Below are 17,757 nucleotides of genomic sequence, written 5' to 3'. Positions count from 1 at the left end.
TTAACCTCCTCCGTGTCAAACGGAGCAGCACCGCTGCCTTGCTCTCTCAGTGCCTCGTCAAAATCGAAAGAGCAGCTGGCCAAGCCGAGCCCAGGCCAGACTGGGCGGCGGGGTGCGCTTTGGAGAACTTGCTTCCTTTGTAACATCACCCACTGTCAAAGGCCCTCAGATGGTTAGCTTGGTCTGCGACCTAGCGCTCCTTTTCAGACTTCTCTCTGCTACCACATGCCCCAACAGGCAGTGGGGCAAAACATGTCCACTTCCAGCTGGGCCTGGTGGGGAGATTGTGCTGTCCCAGCGGACACAGCCCTGGCCACGGAAATGCTCACATCCGGGACCTGCAGGCTCCATTGTCACAGGGATTTAGATCCAGGGAGGAGTCAAACACCTGTTAAGGACTGCAGCGGCCTGACTGCTTAACCAAACCTGCCGCAGCATTCCACTCAGCACACTGGTTCCCTAGTCACAGCCCTCTTGGGATCCGACCTATTTCCCCGAGAGACCCCTTCCCCTCCAGAGCCACGACCTCCCACAACAGCTACAGCCCACTTCAGCCGTGAACCTGCCGACCGTCAGTGGGAGCCTCGAGAGGGCAGGAGCCAAGATGCTCGCTAGAGCTAGACCAGACTACGGAACTCACTGCTACAAGAGAGAAGAGACCACAAACCTCAGTACATTCAGACCTCAGTATATGCAGAATCTTTACACTCAAACTCATCAAGCTAATGATTCAAAAGGCTGGGGAAGAAGAACAGAGCTTATTGTTATTCTGGAAGCTCTCAGGTGCTATGAGATGAGGACTAAATAAGAATCTCGATGGGCACTGAGAGACAGTGCCATGAAGATGAGCTGCCTAGATATGAAAACTTACACGTCTCCACTTAATTTTCAGCTGAAGCAAAATTTCCTTCCAGCCCTCGCTCCTGCATTTTGGATTCATGTAGAAATATCAGGACTTCTGCTTACAAACCCGGCAGGACATGCGGGAGTCAGGACTTGTCCCAATACTTTCTCCAGTCTCTTCTATAGCAGCTGGAAACAGTCACCCCCACAAAAGCAGAACAAACCCTTCCCATACCCAGGAGTCAGCAAAACCCAGCCTTAGAAAGGGGAGGAAGAGGCAGTTAGTGACCCAAAAAGCTCAGGTTAAATCCGAGCACCTTACCCAAATCAAGCCTCCCTCAGCAATCCAATGCTTGGGGACTCACCTCTGCTTTGGCCCAGAAGTTATCTTTACCGACCCTCTTGATTTCAGACATGGCGTTTGTCTTCTGATAGACAGAACTCTAGAGGTGGACAAGAGAAACACACAGCTGAGGCAGTCTGTATATAATCAGGACCTAGTGGTCAGAAAATTGCAGCAGCCTGGCAACACAGTCCAGCATCTTTCAGGTTCCCCTCCCAGGATAGTGCGCCCAGAACTGTTCAACAGGACCATTAAGTGCCTGATTCTGTGCAACAGGCCAAGCAGTCTCCAAGGTTGGGGGAATGTGGAGAGGGCCCGGGAAAGGGAAAGTCCAATGGAATGTTGAAAGCCTGTTTATGACTCCGCATGGGCCAGACCCTGAAGTCTGGCCCAGAGAGAGATAGGAAGTTTTAATTGGAGAGCTGCATTTTAGAGACAGACAAAACTGGCAGGATGAGGGGGGGAAATTACCCAAAAAGGGAAAAGACAGTGGTAAATATATAGATATTTGAAGAATAAGTCCCCCGCTCCACCCTGCTATGTGGCAGAAGCTAAGGAGCTGAGAGCTCATCACAGGATCAGCAAAGGATCTTCAACAACAAGAGAAAGGAAGACAGAAACAGCACCAAGACACAGATGATTAAGTACCATTCAGCGAACAAGCTGAGACAGTCAGCAACCTGACCCTGACGTATTGCATGTGTGGATCTTTTCTAGTGTTTAGATGAACTGATGCTTATGCAGTGTTTGAAAAGTGAAAGCACAAAAATTGATGTCTGAAACTGAAAAGAATGTGCTCTGACATTAATTCTTGTGGGCTAACACACATCTTGAGAGGGGTGCTTTAGAAATTCAAATGTTGTTGCTTCGGAGTCACTGTAGACAAGACAACACTTGAGAATACACAGAGGCTGGTCTCTCATTTTGCACTAGCCATCAGATCCAGAGAAAGAGGTTCTGAGATACAGAGGGTGAGGCCATGAAGAATACCACGGCTAGCTTCAGAACAAGTGCGTCGTCAAACCAGGATCAGAGTTGAGCAGCCCTATTTGCTGCGCAGCTGAGTCACTGGCAGCTAGATTCCTGCTGAACCTGCAGCCCAGGGGTGCAAAGGTTACTTAGAAAGGTCCCAGGAACTCACCACTGGTGCCTGAGGGCCTGAATCCTGGAACCTGCTACTTTCTTTATGAAAGTTGTAGTTTGCGCCGGAAGCCTTGGCAACTTTCTCCATGATGGAGTCAGGTTCCACGTCCTCCTCTGCCCGAGCATTTATCGTCACATGGGCGCCCTGGGCAGAGAAAAAGAGCAGCACAGTTAGGAGAAACTTGACTCCGAGGGCTAAAGGATGACACCCTTCTGCCCAAAGACACACACTGCTGCGGAGTGACCTGAGAGCAGACTGGCCTGATTTCACCACTGCACGTGTGGGGCAGACACTTCTTATGGGAACAGAGACCTCCAATCCCTCTGTCTGCCTTCTGTACGACCCCCACAGAGGGGAAGGAAGGGAGAGGCAAAGAGAGCCATTGGGATCTGGTCCCACACTTCATGGCATGTGAAGTGACACGGTAAGGCTGCTGCTGTCACCCATTCTCCTCCAGCTCCTGAAGAGGATACTGGGCTGACCTGAACTTTCCACTTTACAGACCTGAGCCACAAGCTCCTTGAAGTATCTGGACTCAATACCGAATCTAAAACAGCAAGGATGAAGGAACCCCAAGGTCAAGGGACTGAAAGAGAGAGGGCAGAAGGAGACATGACATTCCCACCCCTCTGCAGCAGTCTGTAGCCTCTGGCAACTCCAAGTCCCCTTTTAAAATGATACTTTACATAGCTCCCCACTGAATTACTGCAACTGAAAGCAGAGTTTAAAGAAGCCATTTGCCCACAAATTGCAGCTCAAAGGGCTGCCAGGTATGAGGGAGAACTGTTAATCTAATGAGGTAAATATCCACAATGTAAGAGAGAACGGGTGTTTGTAGCTCTTCCCTTCCGTGTGGTCTCTTTTTCTATCAGGAACTATTTTTCACCAGGGAAACCCCCTAAAATATATTGGCTCTCAAAGAAACTTAGAAGAACATGTCTACCAGCAACAAGCCCCCACAGGATGCTCAACGGGTTCACTTCACAGGTGGTTAAGGGGACTCAGCTGAGTGCCAACGGCATTTTAACGCACACCCTGCTGTGGCTTTCTGCTGTGTTTCTGTTCCAGGAGAAGCCCATGCTCACCCGGGAAGATCCCAGGCTGTAAATATGGAGTGGCCAGAGCCCTGCAAAACTTGCTGTACCTCCCTCGGGCCTTTCCCAGCAGGAAGGACAAAAAGCCAGGGCTGCAGATCTGGAATAATGGAAAGGGCAAACAGCAGCAAAGGGGGGGCGTCCAGGGAGATCATCATAAAAACATGCCTGTACCTTTAAGAAGTTTCCTACAGTGCTGACATGGTTGGCACACGCTCCCTTTCTCACATCGTTCACACCTTCGCCAGTCTGCAAAGAGAAATCATCAGTACCTAGAACCTCATCTCAAGGGCGGTGTAGCACTCAACTGAGACACGGGCCCCCCCGGCATGGCTCCTTGAAACAGGACATCACAGCTCTCACCCATGAGGTGAGGCGGAGGACAGATTGAGGGGGAAGAGATGCTGCGTGCCCAAGGCAAAGCTCTGGCAGCATTACTTAACGTGAAGGAGAGGAATGTAAGAGATGAATGTAAAATAAGCATCCAAGTGGCAGACGCCCTCTCATAGAATCATAGAATCTCAGGGTTGGAAGGGACCTCAGGAGGTCATCTAGTCCAACCCCCTGCTCAAAGCAGGACCAATCCCTAATTTTTGCCCCAGATCCCTAAATGGCCCCCTCAAAGATTGAACTCACAACCCTGGGTTTAGCAAGCCAATGCTCAAACCACTGAGCTATCCCTCCCCCTTCCTCTCTGCTAACCCTCTCTAGTACTACCAGTGCCTGGTTCCTTGAGAACAGGATCCTACTCCCAGACACTGGGCCTGTAAACCTCGCTGCCATCTTAGCCGACACACCAGGGATTGAACTGGGAACCTCAACGGCTGAAAGCAGGAGTTGCTACAGCTTGAGCTGAACAGCCAAGGTGCCAAAGGTGGGGCTGCAACAGACGCGCATCTTCCCCTGGATCAGGCCCAGAGTGGGACCTGTAACACACACGGATCGGTGGGTATATCTGCACTAAGGACCATCACAAAACTCACCACCTTCTGCTCCAAGTGCCGGCACTGTCTTTGACCGGCCTTCTAACATCAATACGAAGCAACATGTACGTTTGCAAAAACCTAAAACCCTCCCAAAACAAGACACTCCACTGCACAGACTTCTCCCCCGGAGAGAGGATGGAGAGAACAAACAACACCCGGCAGATGTGGAGTCACATGGCTTCCACTGTAGCGCTGGAAGGCACTCAGACACTACAGTGACGAGCACAGAACCACCACCTATACAGAATAAAGAACAGCACAGTGCGTGCTCTGTTTGTGGAATCTCAGCTCCAAGTCTTCCTCACTTGCAAACATTTTATTCTCGCTACAACGCTTTAGAGGGGTTATTTTCAAGATATTTATCGCCTCAATAACCTTAACCTAAATAACCTGCTAATATTTACTGCTAGTTTAACTACCATACTAATCCATGGTGCGCCCACACCTTGAATACTGTGTCCAGTTCTGGTCAGCCCGTCTCAAAAGGATGTAGTAGAAATGGACAAGGTTCAGAGAAGATGAAAGATGATCAAGGGTATGAAACGGTTTCCATACGAGGAGACTCTAAAAATATTAGGACGGTTTAGCTTAGAGAGAGATAATTAAACGGGGGCAAGGATGACAGGAGGTCTATCAAATCTTGAATGGTGTGTGTGAGAAAATGAATAGGGAAGTGTTATTTAACAATACAAAAGCCAAAGGTCACCCCATTAAATTAACAGGCAGCAGGTTTAATACAATAAAGAGGAAATATTTTTTCACATGACATACAATTAACCTGTGGAATTGTGCCGTGACAGCCAAAGTATAACTGTTCCAAAAAGAACTGGATAAGTTCATGGAGGACAGGTCCATCAATGACTATTAGCCAAGATGGTCAGAGATGCAGCCCATGTCCCTAAACCTCTAACTGCCAGAAACGGGGAGGGGAAGATGGGTGGATCATGACAACTGCCCTGTTCTGTACACTCCCACTGAAGCTCTGGTACTGGTCACTGTTGGAGACATGATAATGGGCTAGAAGGACCATTGGTCTGACCTAGTATGTCAATTCTTATGCTCTTAACAAGAACAGAGCACCTCAGAAGGCCTAGGAACATCTCCCCATTTTGTTCATCTGAATTCTTAGCATTTTGCAGTGCACTAGAGATTTGCATGTGTTTTTTGGGGAGTCTCACTCTGGCCCCGAAGTCATTCCAAGCATTAGCTATCTATAAGGTTAAGTTTTTGTCACAGATATTTTTAGTAATAAGTCAAGGACAGGTCTCGGGCAATAAACAAAAATTCACAGAAGCCCAGGACCTGTCCCTAACTTATTACTAAAAAGATCTGTGACAAAACGGGGAGGTGGATTCAGCATCCACTGCTGCTGGGGCTCCCGGGTCCCCCACCGCTGCGGTGAGTGGGAGCTCCAGGGTCCCCCTGCCTGCGGGGCTTGGCTGCTGTGGGGTTTCCCCAGCCACCCACTGCGGCTGGGCAGCTGCAGCGTCCCCCCAGCAGGGCAGGGGTTGCAAAGGAGGGCTGGCTGGGAGCTCCAGCCCCAGGGCAGAAGATGTCACTGAGGTCAATGGAAGTCACGGATTCCATGACATAATTGCAGCCTCAGCTTTCTAAGATGCTGGCAGCTCTGGTTCAAGGGTGTATGGTTTTCCACCTAGAGAGAGAATCAAACATATAGCTAAGGTTCCATATGCTAGCAGAAACAGTCCATCTCTGCTTACCCAATTGATGATGACGTATTTGGGAAGGCCAGAGTTGGGATCCTTTACCCGACAGAAAGCGTACATCACCTTACCACTGTTGAGCTCCTCAGCCAGCTCCTCCAGGCCACCATCTATACGGTGATTTTCACAGAGGGAGAAAGGGAGAGAGATGAGCCAAGTGAGATTGATCCAGCCAGCTCAGTCTTGAGAAGAGGAAGAATTACCGTCAGCGTCCCTCAGAAAAGCATCCAACTAAGAAACAAACTGTTGAGAAAATAAAACTGAATTGTCAGCAGCCTTCATCAACAGCGATGTGTCCATGAAAACGGGACCTGAGAGGTTGTCTGCTTCTGATGCTTATTCCTACCTACCATCATAATGATGTTATAAAAAATAATAAAGACATCTATCCAAGGCGTCAGGCACCCTAACATAACCACGCAAGAAATACAATTAAACCTCAGCAAGGCGGAAACCAGTTCCACAGGAACTCGGGAGGGCAGCCAGCTTTCATCATCTAGGAAGACCCTGAGCATTTTCTCCAGAGCCTTGCCAAGCAGGTGTCTCTTGCAGTGTGCCCTGAAAGTCAGAGTTGAGCTTTTTCAGACCAAGGCAGGAAAGCAAGTTCCAGTGTCCTGGAGCCCTCACAGAGAACGCCTTGCCAGCCACCCCTCTCTTCTATAATGAGAGGGATCCAGTTTGAGCACCCCCGCTGACCACAGCTGTGGTAGCATGGCCTAGGAGAGGGGAGATTCCTCAGGGAGGCCAGTCCCAGGCCACTTAGGGCTTTAGCGGTCATCACCAACACCTTGAACTCCACCCTAAGACCAATGGGCAGCCAGTGCTGACCCTACAGCACTGTTGTCACTTGTTCCCAGCAGAAAGCCCAACTCGATAACCAAGTCACTACACTCTGCACCAGCTTCGGTCTCTGAATGGCTCTAAGGTGCAGCCCCGTATAGCGTGCATGGCAATAGTCTCACCAAAATGACAAAGGCCTGAACAACATCCGAAAGAAAAGGTCCAACCTCCTAGCCAAACATAAAATAGTAAAAAGCTGACTGGATTACTGCTGAAATCATCAAACAGCAACTAGGGGTCAAGAGTCACCCCTAAGCTGCAAACACCATTAATGAAAGGCAGAAGTACTCCTCCAATCAAAGAGGCCAATATTACTTCCACCATCTTCTCCAGCTGCTTCCCCCAACCCACCATTCTCACCTCAGTCTTGTCCAGGCCCAGCTTCAGCCAGCTCACTCTTGTTCATGCCCCAATCTCCACTAGACACTATGGCAAGACTTCCTGTCTCTCGAAGAGAACAGATCACCAGCCAGCGTGAGTCCTCCATCAGTGCACATGGACACACAGAACAAGCACAGCCCCCGATGAGAGTCCTATCTGTGGATGTTACAGTCCCCACTCCTGAGATTCAGCCCTTGGTGGCTTTCTCCCACTGCTTGGCCATGAGTAGTCAGAACAAACTCAGCTCCCGGTGAGAGGCCTCCACCTAAACCAATAAATTCACACAGCTCTGCTAGGGTTTGCAATTTTATGGATCATATGGAAGAGGTAGGACCTCTTCAGAGCCCTGGCATCCTTACAAATGTACCCTCACATTTCATCTGGAAAGAGGCCAGATTCCTACAGGATCTAAAATAAAAAGTATATCAAATGAAAACCACTCTTACCATAAATGGACATATATTCCAAGGCACTTCATTGTAATTAAATATTTCAATACAGTGTCTGTTTTCAAAGCTGTAGCAGATGGCTCTAAACTCTACACACAAGTTTGTACAAGAAGTTGTATTGAAACAATAATCATAGAATATTAGGGTTGGAAGGGACCTCAGGAGGTCATCCCCTGCTCAAAGCAGGACCAATCCCCAATTTTTGCCCCAGATCCCTAAATGGCCCCCTCAAGGATTGAACTCACAACCCTGGGTTTAGCAAGCCAAAGCTCAAACCACTGAGCTATCCCTCCCCTCTAAACAGCCTGGTCCCATTAAAGTCCATAGGAGTTATCACTGATTTCAGTGGAATCCAGATTCCTTAAAGTAATATGCATAAGCGAACGTGGTAGGAACAGAGGCTCAGGAACGAACACCGGTCACCTCTTTGGATGTGGCTTACTGAAGGGGCTCCTGTTTAATCCAAAACGAGACCAGCTTGACTAAGTCTCCAGCTGTGTGTTCCTTCCTCCCATTTCATTTTAGCAGCAAGCTCAAAATAAGAGACCATGCACACTCACAAACAGGAAAGCCAGCTTCCCCTGAGCTCCCTGCACAGGCGTCTGGACAGCAAAACCGGTTTCTTGTCAGCCAGCAGCACCCAGAAGTCACCTACCACAGGACAGACCCAACAGAGAAAACAACAGAACGCCACTGGCCATCACCTTCAGCCCGCAACTAAAACCTCTCCAGAGCATCATCAAGGATCTACAACCTATCCTGAAGGACAACCCATTACTCTCACAGAACTTGGCAGACAGGCCAGTCCTTGCTTACAGACAGCCCCCCAACCTGAAGCAAATACTCACCAGCAACCACACACCACACAACAGAACCACTAACCCAGGAACCTATCCTTGCAACAAAGCCCGTTGCCAACTGTGTCCACATATCTATTCAGGGGACACCATCATAGGGCCTAATCACATCAGCCACGCTATCAGAAGCTCGCTCGTTCACCTGCACATCTACCAATGTGATATATGTCATCATGTGCCAGTAATGCCCCTCTGCCATGTACATTGGTCAAACTGGACAGTCTCTACGTAAAAGAATAAATGGACACAAATCAAATGTCAAGAATTATAACATTCAAAAACCAGTCGGAGAACACTTCAATCTCTTTAGTCCCACGATTACAGACCTAAAAGTGGCAATTCTTCAACAAAAAAACTTCAAAAACAGACTTCAACGAGAGACTGCTGAATTGGAATTAATTTGCAAACTGGATACAATTAACTTAGGCTTGAATAGAGACTGGGAGTGGATGGGTCATTACACAAAGTAAAATTATTTCCCCACGTTTATTCCACCCCCCACTGTTCCTCAGATGGTCTTGTCAACTTCTGGAAATGGCCCACCTTGATTATCACTACAAAAGGTCCCCTGTCCCCCCACCCCTGCTCTCCTGCTGGTAATATCTCACCTTAAGTGATCACTCTGGTTACAGTGTGTATGGTAACACCCATTGTTTCCATGTTCTCTATGTATATAACTCTCCCCACTATATTTTCCACTGAATGCATCCGATGAAGTGAGCTGTAGCTCACGAAAGCTTATGCTCCAATAAATTGGTTAATCTCTAAGGTGCCACAAGTCCTCGTTTTCTTTTTACCCACAGCAGTGTGACATGTAGGTGTAAAAGGGCACGAGACACTCAGCTATGCAGCTAAATTAGCTGCAAACGTAGGTGGTTTCTATACACCTTCAGATTTTCACCACTACTGTGGTTACTCTGTTGCGTAAGAAGAGTTTGCTAGGTACTTTTCCTATAAAAAACTGCCATGTCTGCAGTCTGCTATACACAAAGCCGTGCTGTGGATGTTACACATGGACCCATGGTTGCAGGAAAAAGATGGGATAAGCCTATGTTATGGTATAATTTGAGAGATGGTCTGGACTGATTGAACAGTGTCAGAATGCAGTTTATGCACAAAGAGGTGGAGTTACAACTACGTGGGCAACATTAACTTTGTCCTTTTCTGGCTTTTGCGTGCAGCCTTCGTGCTTCATTAACGGTGCAAGTTAATATCTGGCACCTTAATACCAGGCACCAGCCTCAAGAGAATTCTGAGCAGCCGAACCACTGGCCTAGACCGCAGCACGCTTACTGGAGGCCACCAGGAAGAAGCCCCTCAGCAGGAAAGCTCCTAAGATGCATCAAAGCAGGGCACCCTCCTATGCGTTGGAACTCTCCCTTGTTCCCCGTTCACCTTACAAGGACCACATGCAGGGCTGACTTAGACGCACATGTGGGGTCAGGCTGGTCTTCATCAACTTCTCGTTTTATGAGGTTAGCAGGAAAGTGGGCGAAATTCAACTGAGTTTGTGCAGCACGAGGTTTTCAAAGCTCATTTTCACAGGACTTGCAAAGGCCTTCCCTGCCAAATTTCAACTTCAGTTCCCCCCCCCCCCCCCCCCAGCTGTTGCGTGTGTATGGCTCCTCAAAAAAAATTCTTGTCAAGAAGTTACATCATGGGGAAAGCGCATTCCCTCTCCCACCAACAGCTGATATTCAAACTTTAAAAGGAAAAAGACAATTCACCCTTAGGCAGTGGCCAAGCCTTGAATATCTCAACCTGGAAGTTGAAAGGGATGAGAGTGTGAAAAGAGGGACTAGAATAGAAAGCGCTACATTACCCACGATACCTCTCCCACTATCAGTAAATGCTAAAAACTACCGTGAGTACAATATTAACACTGGAGTTGCAATCAAGTGCTCGCACACCACTAAAATTTCACCATCGAAGGTTCTTCCTGCAGCTTTGGCTCAACTACATTTAACCACCACAAAATGTACGAGTTGCATATCAGTCATCAGGCATTGGTAGCAATTCCAGAACGAAGGCTGCATTTAGATTTGCACTTGAAGCAGGACTGAAATCCCTATTTTCCCCACAATTAAACAGTTCTACTCAGTCTCCAAATTTAGCCCAGTCATTTCAGATGGCAAATAAATTTTCCACGTGATGTTCCCAGAAAAATACTCACTAGCGTTTGCAGAAGAAAAGTTTAGAAATTTTCCCTTTTGCAGCTGTCTTGACAATCTCACTTCTGGGGGGTTTCCTCTCAACACACAACCCTCGTCCCCACAACCACCAAACTGCACACGCTCTGATAAGATCTCAGATCCAGAACACCGCTGAACTTTTAAAATAAAATGTAACAAGTTGTAACCACCTTGTCATCAGACAAGGAAAACCAACAGAGCCACTCAGCTTTGTCAGCAACTTCCATTTTCAAAGCAACAGGGGTCAAGCTGCCTCTGTAGGAGAGCTCCAATCTTGAGTCTGGATTTCAGCTTTCCTCTTCTCCCACCATATCTTAACCCTGTTAGTAAGACGGCGCTACAGAAAGTACCCTGTGGTTCATCAACTGTGAGCCTAACTGAATCAGTGAAGATATGGGTGCAGCCTAGGCCCAAAATTCAGCTGTTGGGTTGGGGCAGAGACATGAGGGGAGCCAAGCAAAAAGGCTGGCAGTGGGGCTGTAGAGCAGAGCCGGGCTAAGAACTGACCTTCCAGATTCTCTGTTCCGGAGGCCCTACTCCCTTAGCGCCATTCCAAACAGAACATTATGTCCTTTGCCTTACAAATGTTTTCACTCACTGAAATGAAGGTAATTATCCTTCTGTCTGGAAGGCAATTTAATGGGATGGGGAGACTCCTAAAATTAGGGCATCCGAAAATCGGGCTTGGAAAAGTGGGGTCTAGGAACGTGCTGGCAGTTCAGCCCTGCTGCCAAATTCCTTGGCTCCCTCCTTTACCAATGCCCCTCCCTAGCAGTTAAACCTCAGGAGGAGATTCCCAGTCTGACAGATTTCTCTCACTCAGGAGCTCAGCTGTGGGACGGAAAAGCTCTTAGCTCCTCTACTGAGGGACCTCCAGCTACAATTATCCCTCTCTTCCTGCCCCTATTTCTATCACGGACAGGGCAGGGACAAGAGTTACCAGCTGAGCAGTTTCTCCCCCAGACAGTTCTCCAGAGGGGAGTCCTAGTTTGGCAGACTGGAGAAGGCTTGCTTGACTGGACTGCTACGGATCTCCTAGGGCCTCAGGGGCATGAATGCATCTAATGTGTCAATGTTTAAAATCTGACCATGGTAGATAAGTAAGGTGGCATGAGAGGGAGCAGGGCTGCATGGGGCGTGCCGGTGTGAGAACCATCACGAACAGCCACACATCACCCCTTCACAGGTTTCCTGAACACGACCAAAAAACCATCCGTCAGCTACCATTTGCAGAGTGACACTGCCCTTCATTTTCCGCCAAATTCAAAACCACAGACAGAGCTACATACAAGACAATTTCTCAAGGTCACACTAACCCAGTGTCAGTCACAAACACATATAACCTGCGAACATGGTTGGCATTCAAGGTGCCTGTTAGCTGATGCGTGTGGCGACACGGAGGAGGTGAAAGGAAAATATGAGGTCGGGAAAGGAAACCGATGAATGGAACACAGACAAAATGATACAAATACTTATTTCCTTGCTTTTAAGTTGGGTGTTGGTAGGACCTACAGTTTAGCGCTCTTAGCTGTAAATTAGTAGGTTTTCATGTGGAAATCAGCCAGATATTAAGTGTTACATGTAACGGGGAAACCCGAATCGGAAAATACTCTATATGGACAGGTTTCAGAGTAGCAGCCGTGTTAGTCTGTATCCGCAAAAAGGAGTAAGTCAGAATTATTGTTCACAAGTCACCTTGACTTCAGAGTGCATGGCTGTGCTAGCTTTCTGTTGTATTAACCCTACTTGTGTTAAAATACAACAGGAATGAACTGAACTGTGAAGAGTTAAAAAGAGGTACCGGAATTTTTTTTCAAGTTTCTTTAAAAAAAACAAAAACAACGGAAAAACCCCCACAAAAGGGGAAGGAAAAGAAAACGAGCCAAGGCTGTTTTGAGAAACTTGCCTTCATATTACATGTGGCTTCACAGTCCCCTACTAACTGCCCTCTTTCTGCTTTTACACTGCACCTCTTCACTGGAAAAGCATCACCGCCAGGCACTGTTACTGGATCACTGGAAAAGCCTTACGTCCCACAGTACGTGTCCCAGGTCTAATCCAGGACTCTTCACAACGGCTTCCGTGAGTCTGAGCAAGCAGCAAGGTGCTGAGACCACAGCCCCAGAAAGGAATGTCCTTTGTTAAGCAACTGGGGTGAAAGAGGAGGCAGAATTTCCATCCCCAGAGCTATTCCATACAAACACGGGACACCAACAGCCAGCACTGGGTAACGAAGCTGAACAAACATCACAACCCTGTCAAGCTAAACCATGCCACCTTCTGTGCACGCACACAGCAACCAAGGACCCATCCTGACCCCAGATGGGGACGGCTGCCCCACATAGGAGGTGGCCTTCCCCAGATGTACTCACCTCCAGTGCCAGCCACCCGCAGGTCATTACTGTTGCCTTCGTAGGTAAACAAAGCCCTGAAATAAAGCATAGGGGTGACATTTTAGCAACCAATGCACCATTATTCCTTACCAGCCCAGCCTCCTGCTGCACCCCATCTCCCCAGAACAGATGCTAGCCCCCTCCTCACCACCATCCTTCTTCCCTTCGTATTCTACTGTTAATTGAATTGTCTCATTAGCACTAACCCCCCCACTTGGTAAAGCAACTCCCATCTTTTCATGTACTGTGTGTGTGTGTATATATTCTGCATGGCTGTGCTAGCTTTCTGTTGTATTTTCCACTCCATGCATCTGATGAAGTGGGTTCTAGCCCACGAAAGCTTACGCCCAAATAAATTGGTTAGTCTGTGAGGTGCCACAAGGACTCCTCGTTGTTTTTGCTGATACAGACAAACACGGCCGCCACCCTGAAACCCGTCACCAACCTGACTGTTTCCCTCCCTTCTTCACACGCCATCCCTGGTTCCACACAGCCCCCACCCCACGCCCTCCTGTGTCATCCTGGCTGCCATCCACTCCCCCACCACTCATCTCCCACCCACCCACTTGCTCACTCACACGCACAACCCTCTCCGACCACGAACCACCCCCGTGGCCGGTTCCGCAGCCGAGGCCACGCCGCCCCAACCCGCATGGCCCCAGCGCCATCTAAGCTAATGTGAAACACACGTGCCCCCGCCCTGAGGCCCCCCAGCCGATGCCCTGCCCCCCAGAAGGCCCACCCCGCATCTGCATCACCTCCAGCCCTGCCCTACTGCGAGGGAAGAGGAAGGGAACCATTCGGGGGGGGGGGGTCTGGAGTGGTCCCAATCCTCACGGGGTGGGGGGATGGTACAAGGGGGCGGGCCCGAGCCCCGAGAGTGGGGGGCCTGGTGGGGGCAGGGCCGGTCCTGGGGAGGGGGAGCCTGGTAGAGGGTGGCACAGAGCCAGTCTGGAGGGGCGGCGGGCTGGAGGCGGGGGGGGGGGGCAGGGCCGGTCCCGGGGCCCGGCGGGGGTGGGGAACCCGGCAGGCTGGGGGGGGGCAGGGACGGTCCCGGAAAGGGGGGGCCCGGCGAGGGCGGGAGGAGGAGAAGGGGGAGGCGGGCCCGGCGGGGGACGGGAGGGGCCCGGCAGTGGGGGCCCGGCGGGAGGAAGGGGGGGGCGGCAGTGGGGGCCCGGCGGGAGGAAGGGGGGGGCCAGCAGGGGGGGGGGCCGGCGGGAGGAGGGGGGGCCAGCAGGGGGAGGGGGGCCCGGCGGGAGGAGGGGGGGCGGCACTGGGGGCCCGGCGGGAGGGGGGGGCCCCGGCAGTAGGAAGGGGGGGCCGATCCCGGGGGGGGAGGGCGAGGGGGGCCGATCCCGGGGGGGGCCCGGCCCCTCACCAGTCGGTCGGGCTGCCCGCGGCCACCACCCGGCCGTAGGCCTCCTGCAGCGCCGGCCCGTTCCTGCTCAGGTTCAGCGCCATGGAGCCGCCTCCGCCCCGCCGCCTTCCGGCTCCTCCCGGCCGCGCCGCGCTGGGGCGGGGCTGGGGGGGCGGGCAGAGCCGGGGGGGCCGCCCCGAGCGCCCAGACACCCCCCCGCAACCTCCCCCTGGGCCCCCCAGCTCCCCACAGACACCCCCCAAAACCCCCTGCCCCCCAACACCTCCCCACAGACACCCCCCAACCTCCCCCTGGGCCCCCCAGCTCCCCACAGACACCCCCCAACATCCCCAGCTCCCCACAAACACCCCCAACCTCCCCTTGGGCCCCAGCAGCTCCCCACAGACACCCCCCAACATCCCCCTGGGCCCCCCAGCTCCCCACAGACACCCCCCAACACCCCCTGCCCCCCAGCTCCCCACAGACACCCCCCAACATCCCCAGCTCCCCACAAACACCCCCAACCTCCCCCTGAGCCCCCCAGCTCCCCACAGACACCCCCCAAAACCCCCTGCCCCCCAACACCTCCCCACAGACACCCCCCAACATCCCCAGCTCCCCACAGACACCCCCAACCTCCCCCTGGGCCCCCCAGCTCCCCACAGACACCCCCAACATCCCCTTGGGCCCCAGCAGCTCCCCACAGACACCCCCCAACATCCCCCTGGGCCCCCCAGCTCCCCACAGACACCCCCCAACATCCCCAGCTCCCCACAAACACCCCCAACCTCCCCTTGGGCCCCAGCAGCTCCCCACAGACACCCCCCAACATCCCCCTGCCCCCCAACACCTCCCCACAGACACCCCCCAACATCCCCAGCTCCCCACAGACATCCCCCAAAACCCCCTGGGCCCCACAGACACCCCCCCAACCTCCCCTTGCCCCCCAACAGACACCCCCCAACCTCCCCAGCTCCCCACAGACACCCCCAACCTCCCCCTGCCCCCCAACACCTCCCCACAGACACCCCCCAACCTCCCCTGCCCCCTCACAGACACCCCGCAACATCCTCCTGCCCCCCAACAGACACCCCCTACCCCGTCCCCAGACATCTCATTCCTACACCCCCGCAACATCCCCGTCCCCCCACAGACACCCCGTACACTCCCACAACATTGCCCAACACCACACCCTCAACACCGTCCCCAGACACCTCATTCCTACATCGCCACAGAGACCCCTCCAACATCCCTCTGTCCCCCCAGAGACACCTCCACCTCCACAACATCCCCATCCCCCCCAGACACCCCCTACACCGTCCCCAGATACCTAATTCCTACATCCCCACAACATCCCACTGGCCCCCCACAGACACCCCCAACTGTCCCCAGACACCTCATTCCTACACCCCCAGACACCCCCACAACATCTCCCCAGATACCCCCTACACTCCCACAACATCCCCCAACACCACAGCCCCTATGTCCCCAGACACCTCATTCCTATGTCCCCAGACACCCCTGCAACATCCCCACAGACACCCCAAACACCACACCGACTACACCGTCCCCAGACATCTCATTCCTACACCCCTGCAACATCCCCCGGCAGACACTCCCCAACACCCCACTCCCTATACCTCTACAGTGTCTCCAGACACCTCACTCCTACACCCCCACAACATCCCCCAGACACCCCCAACACCCTTACCTGAGGTGAGGCTGAGAGATGGTCATAATTGATGTGGGTACTGGGGGATGAATTAGCATGTTGGGGTTGGTGAGCTGCTGGAAGCTCCAGGCTATCAGGCAGCTGGGAGAGGCAGTATCCCCACACTGAATATGTTTGGGAGAGTTGGCAAAATTGCTCACCCCACACACCAGGGTGAGGTGGGGATCCAGGGGGGAGAGTTAAAAAAAAATAAAAAACCAAACCAAAAAATATATAACTTTAAAAAAAACCCTTATGTTTTTCAGGGGCTGACTCCTGGGGCTGGCAGTTCTGCTACGTGGAGTCACGTCTTTGCCCCAGACTCGGGCAGACACATAGTTCCTGAGATCATAGGCACCCTGACTCTCCTGCTGCTCCAGCTGGGGAACTAGCATGTGGCCATCTAGGCAGGACTCCTCGTTGTTTGACAGGCGGGAAGAAGGAAGCAGACTTAGCTCATAAGCAGCTTGCTGTCTCCTGGCGCCTACATGCCTGCAGACTAGCCCTGCTGGACTTTCCTTAGCCATGAGTTGCTTTTCTGGATGGGAAATGAGAGCAGAGAGCGAGGAACCTCGGAGCCGCCAAAGCAGGGCATTGACCCCAGCCAAGGGATCCAAACTAGGTTGCATTGCCCTAGCTTACCTGTGACTGCTGGAAGCTGTGGTTATTTATTACATGCATTTGCCTGGTTTCTTTTAGTATCAGCTGGGCCACAGGATTACAGTCACACCTTCAGTCTGCATGGGGCTGCTGAAAAGAAAGCCCGGCAACTTCTCTGAATCCCAGGCTGGGAGGAGCAGCCGCAGTAGGAACACCACTACCTTTCCCAGGTAAGGGATGCAGCCATAGCACCAGTGTCCTCCCAGCAAACACCTTCTGTAACCCACCACGCACCCAGTTAGCTTCCTTTCAGGCTCCCCCACCCACCTGGCTAACACCAGTCAGCCCCAGCTCCCCTACCACCCCACCACACTGCCCCAGCTGCCCTCTCAGACCCCGGTGTACTCCCGTAGTGGCACCGGGGTGTCCTCTCAGGATGAAACAATCCTGGACGGACATAAGGGGAAGTCCTGGCCAAATGAGAACTGCTGGCAAGTCTGGTTATAATCACTTTTGTTATTTAGGGTTTTGTGTGTTGGGTTCTGAAATCACTATTTGGAAACGGAGTGGGGTCACTGTTGCCTGCGGCTGGCTTCTTGGGGCATGTCTACATTGCATCGTAAACCCGGGTCTGGGGACTCCATGTTTCCAAGCTCACGCTTGAGCGTCCATGCTGCATTGTAAACCTGGGCTTACATTGCTGGACCCAGGTCTCACGGCCGTGTTAACTCAACCGTAGTGCACTACACAGACCCTCTGACTCAAGTCTGCAGCTTGAGCTGCGTCCAGACTGCAAAATGGCAGGGCTTGGACCCAACTTATAGCAGGAATCAGGCTCTGACT

The 17,757-nt window shown here is 51.8% G+C and overlaps 1 protein-coding gene across 3 annotated transcripts in view; it reads right to left on the bottom strand.

Annotated features, from left to right (window-relative positions):
* DBNL (drebrin like) overlaps positions 1 to 14,752 on the bottom strand; it is a 35,458-nt gene extending 20,706 nt beyond the window's left edge. For 2 of the 3 annotated variants that reach the window (XM_084615101.1, XM_084615102.1), the window contains exons 1-6: positions 14,625 to 14,752; positions 13,226 to 13,281; positions 6,132 to 6,244; positions 3,599 to 3,673; positions 2,328 to 2,474; positions 1,209 to 1,286 (exon numbers count right to left, since the gene is read on the bottom strand). In XM_084615101.1, coding sequence (XP_084471227.1) covers positions 1,209 to 1,286; positions 2,328 to 2,474; positions 3,599 to 3,673; positions 6,132 to 6,244; positions 13,226 to 13,281; positions 14,625 to 14,707 — 552 coding nt within the window. In that variant the 5' untranslated portion in view covers positions 14,708 to 14,752. The remainder of the gene's footprint in view (positions 1 to 1,208; positions 1,287 to 2,327; positions 2,475 to 3,598; positions 3,674 to 6,131; positions 6,245 to 13,225; positions 13,282 to 14,624) is intronic. The other variant, XM_084615103.1, reaches the window with a different exon arrangement.
* Positions 14,753 to 17,757: the final 3,005 nt, after the last annotated feature.

This window comes from Lepidochelys olivacea, assembly GCF_965140295.1.
Source record: "Lepidochelys olivacea isolate rLepOli2 genome assembly, chromosome: 26".
NCBI lineage: Eukaryota > Metazoa > Chordata > Testudines > Cheloniidae > Lepidochelys > Lepidochelys olivacea.
Note: the sequence above shows the minus strand (reverse complement) of the source record. Positions and strands in the feature narration are given on the sequence as shown.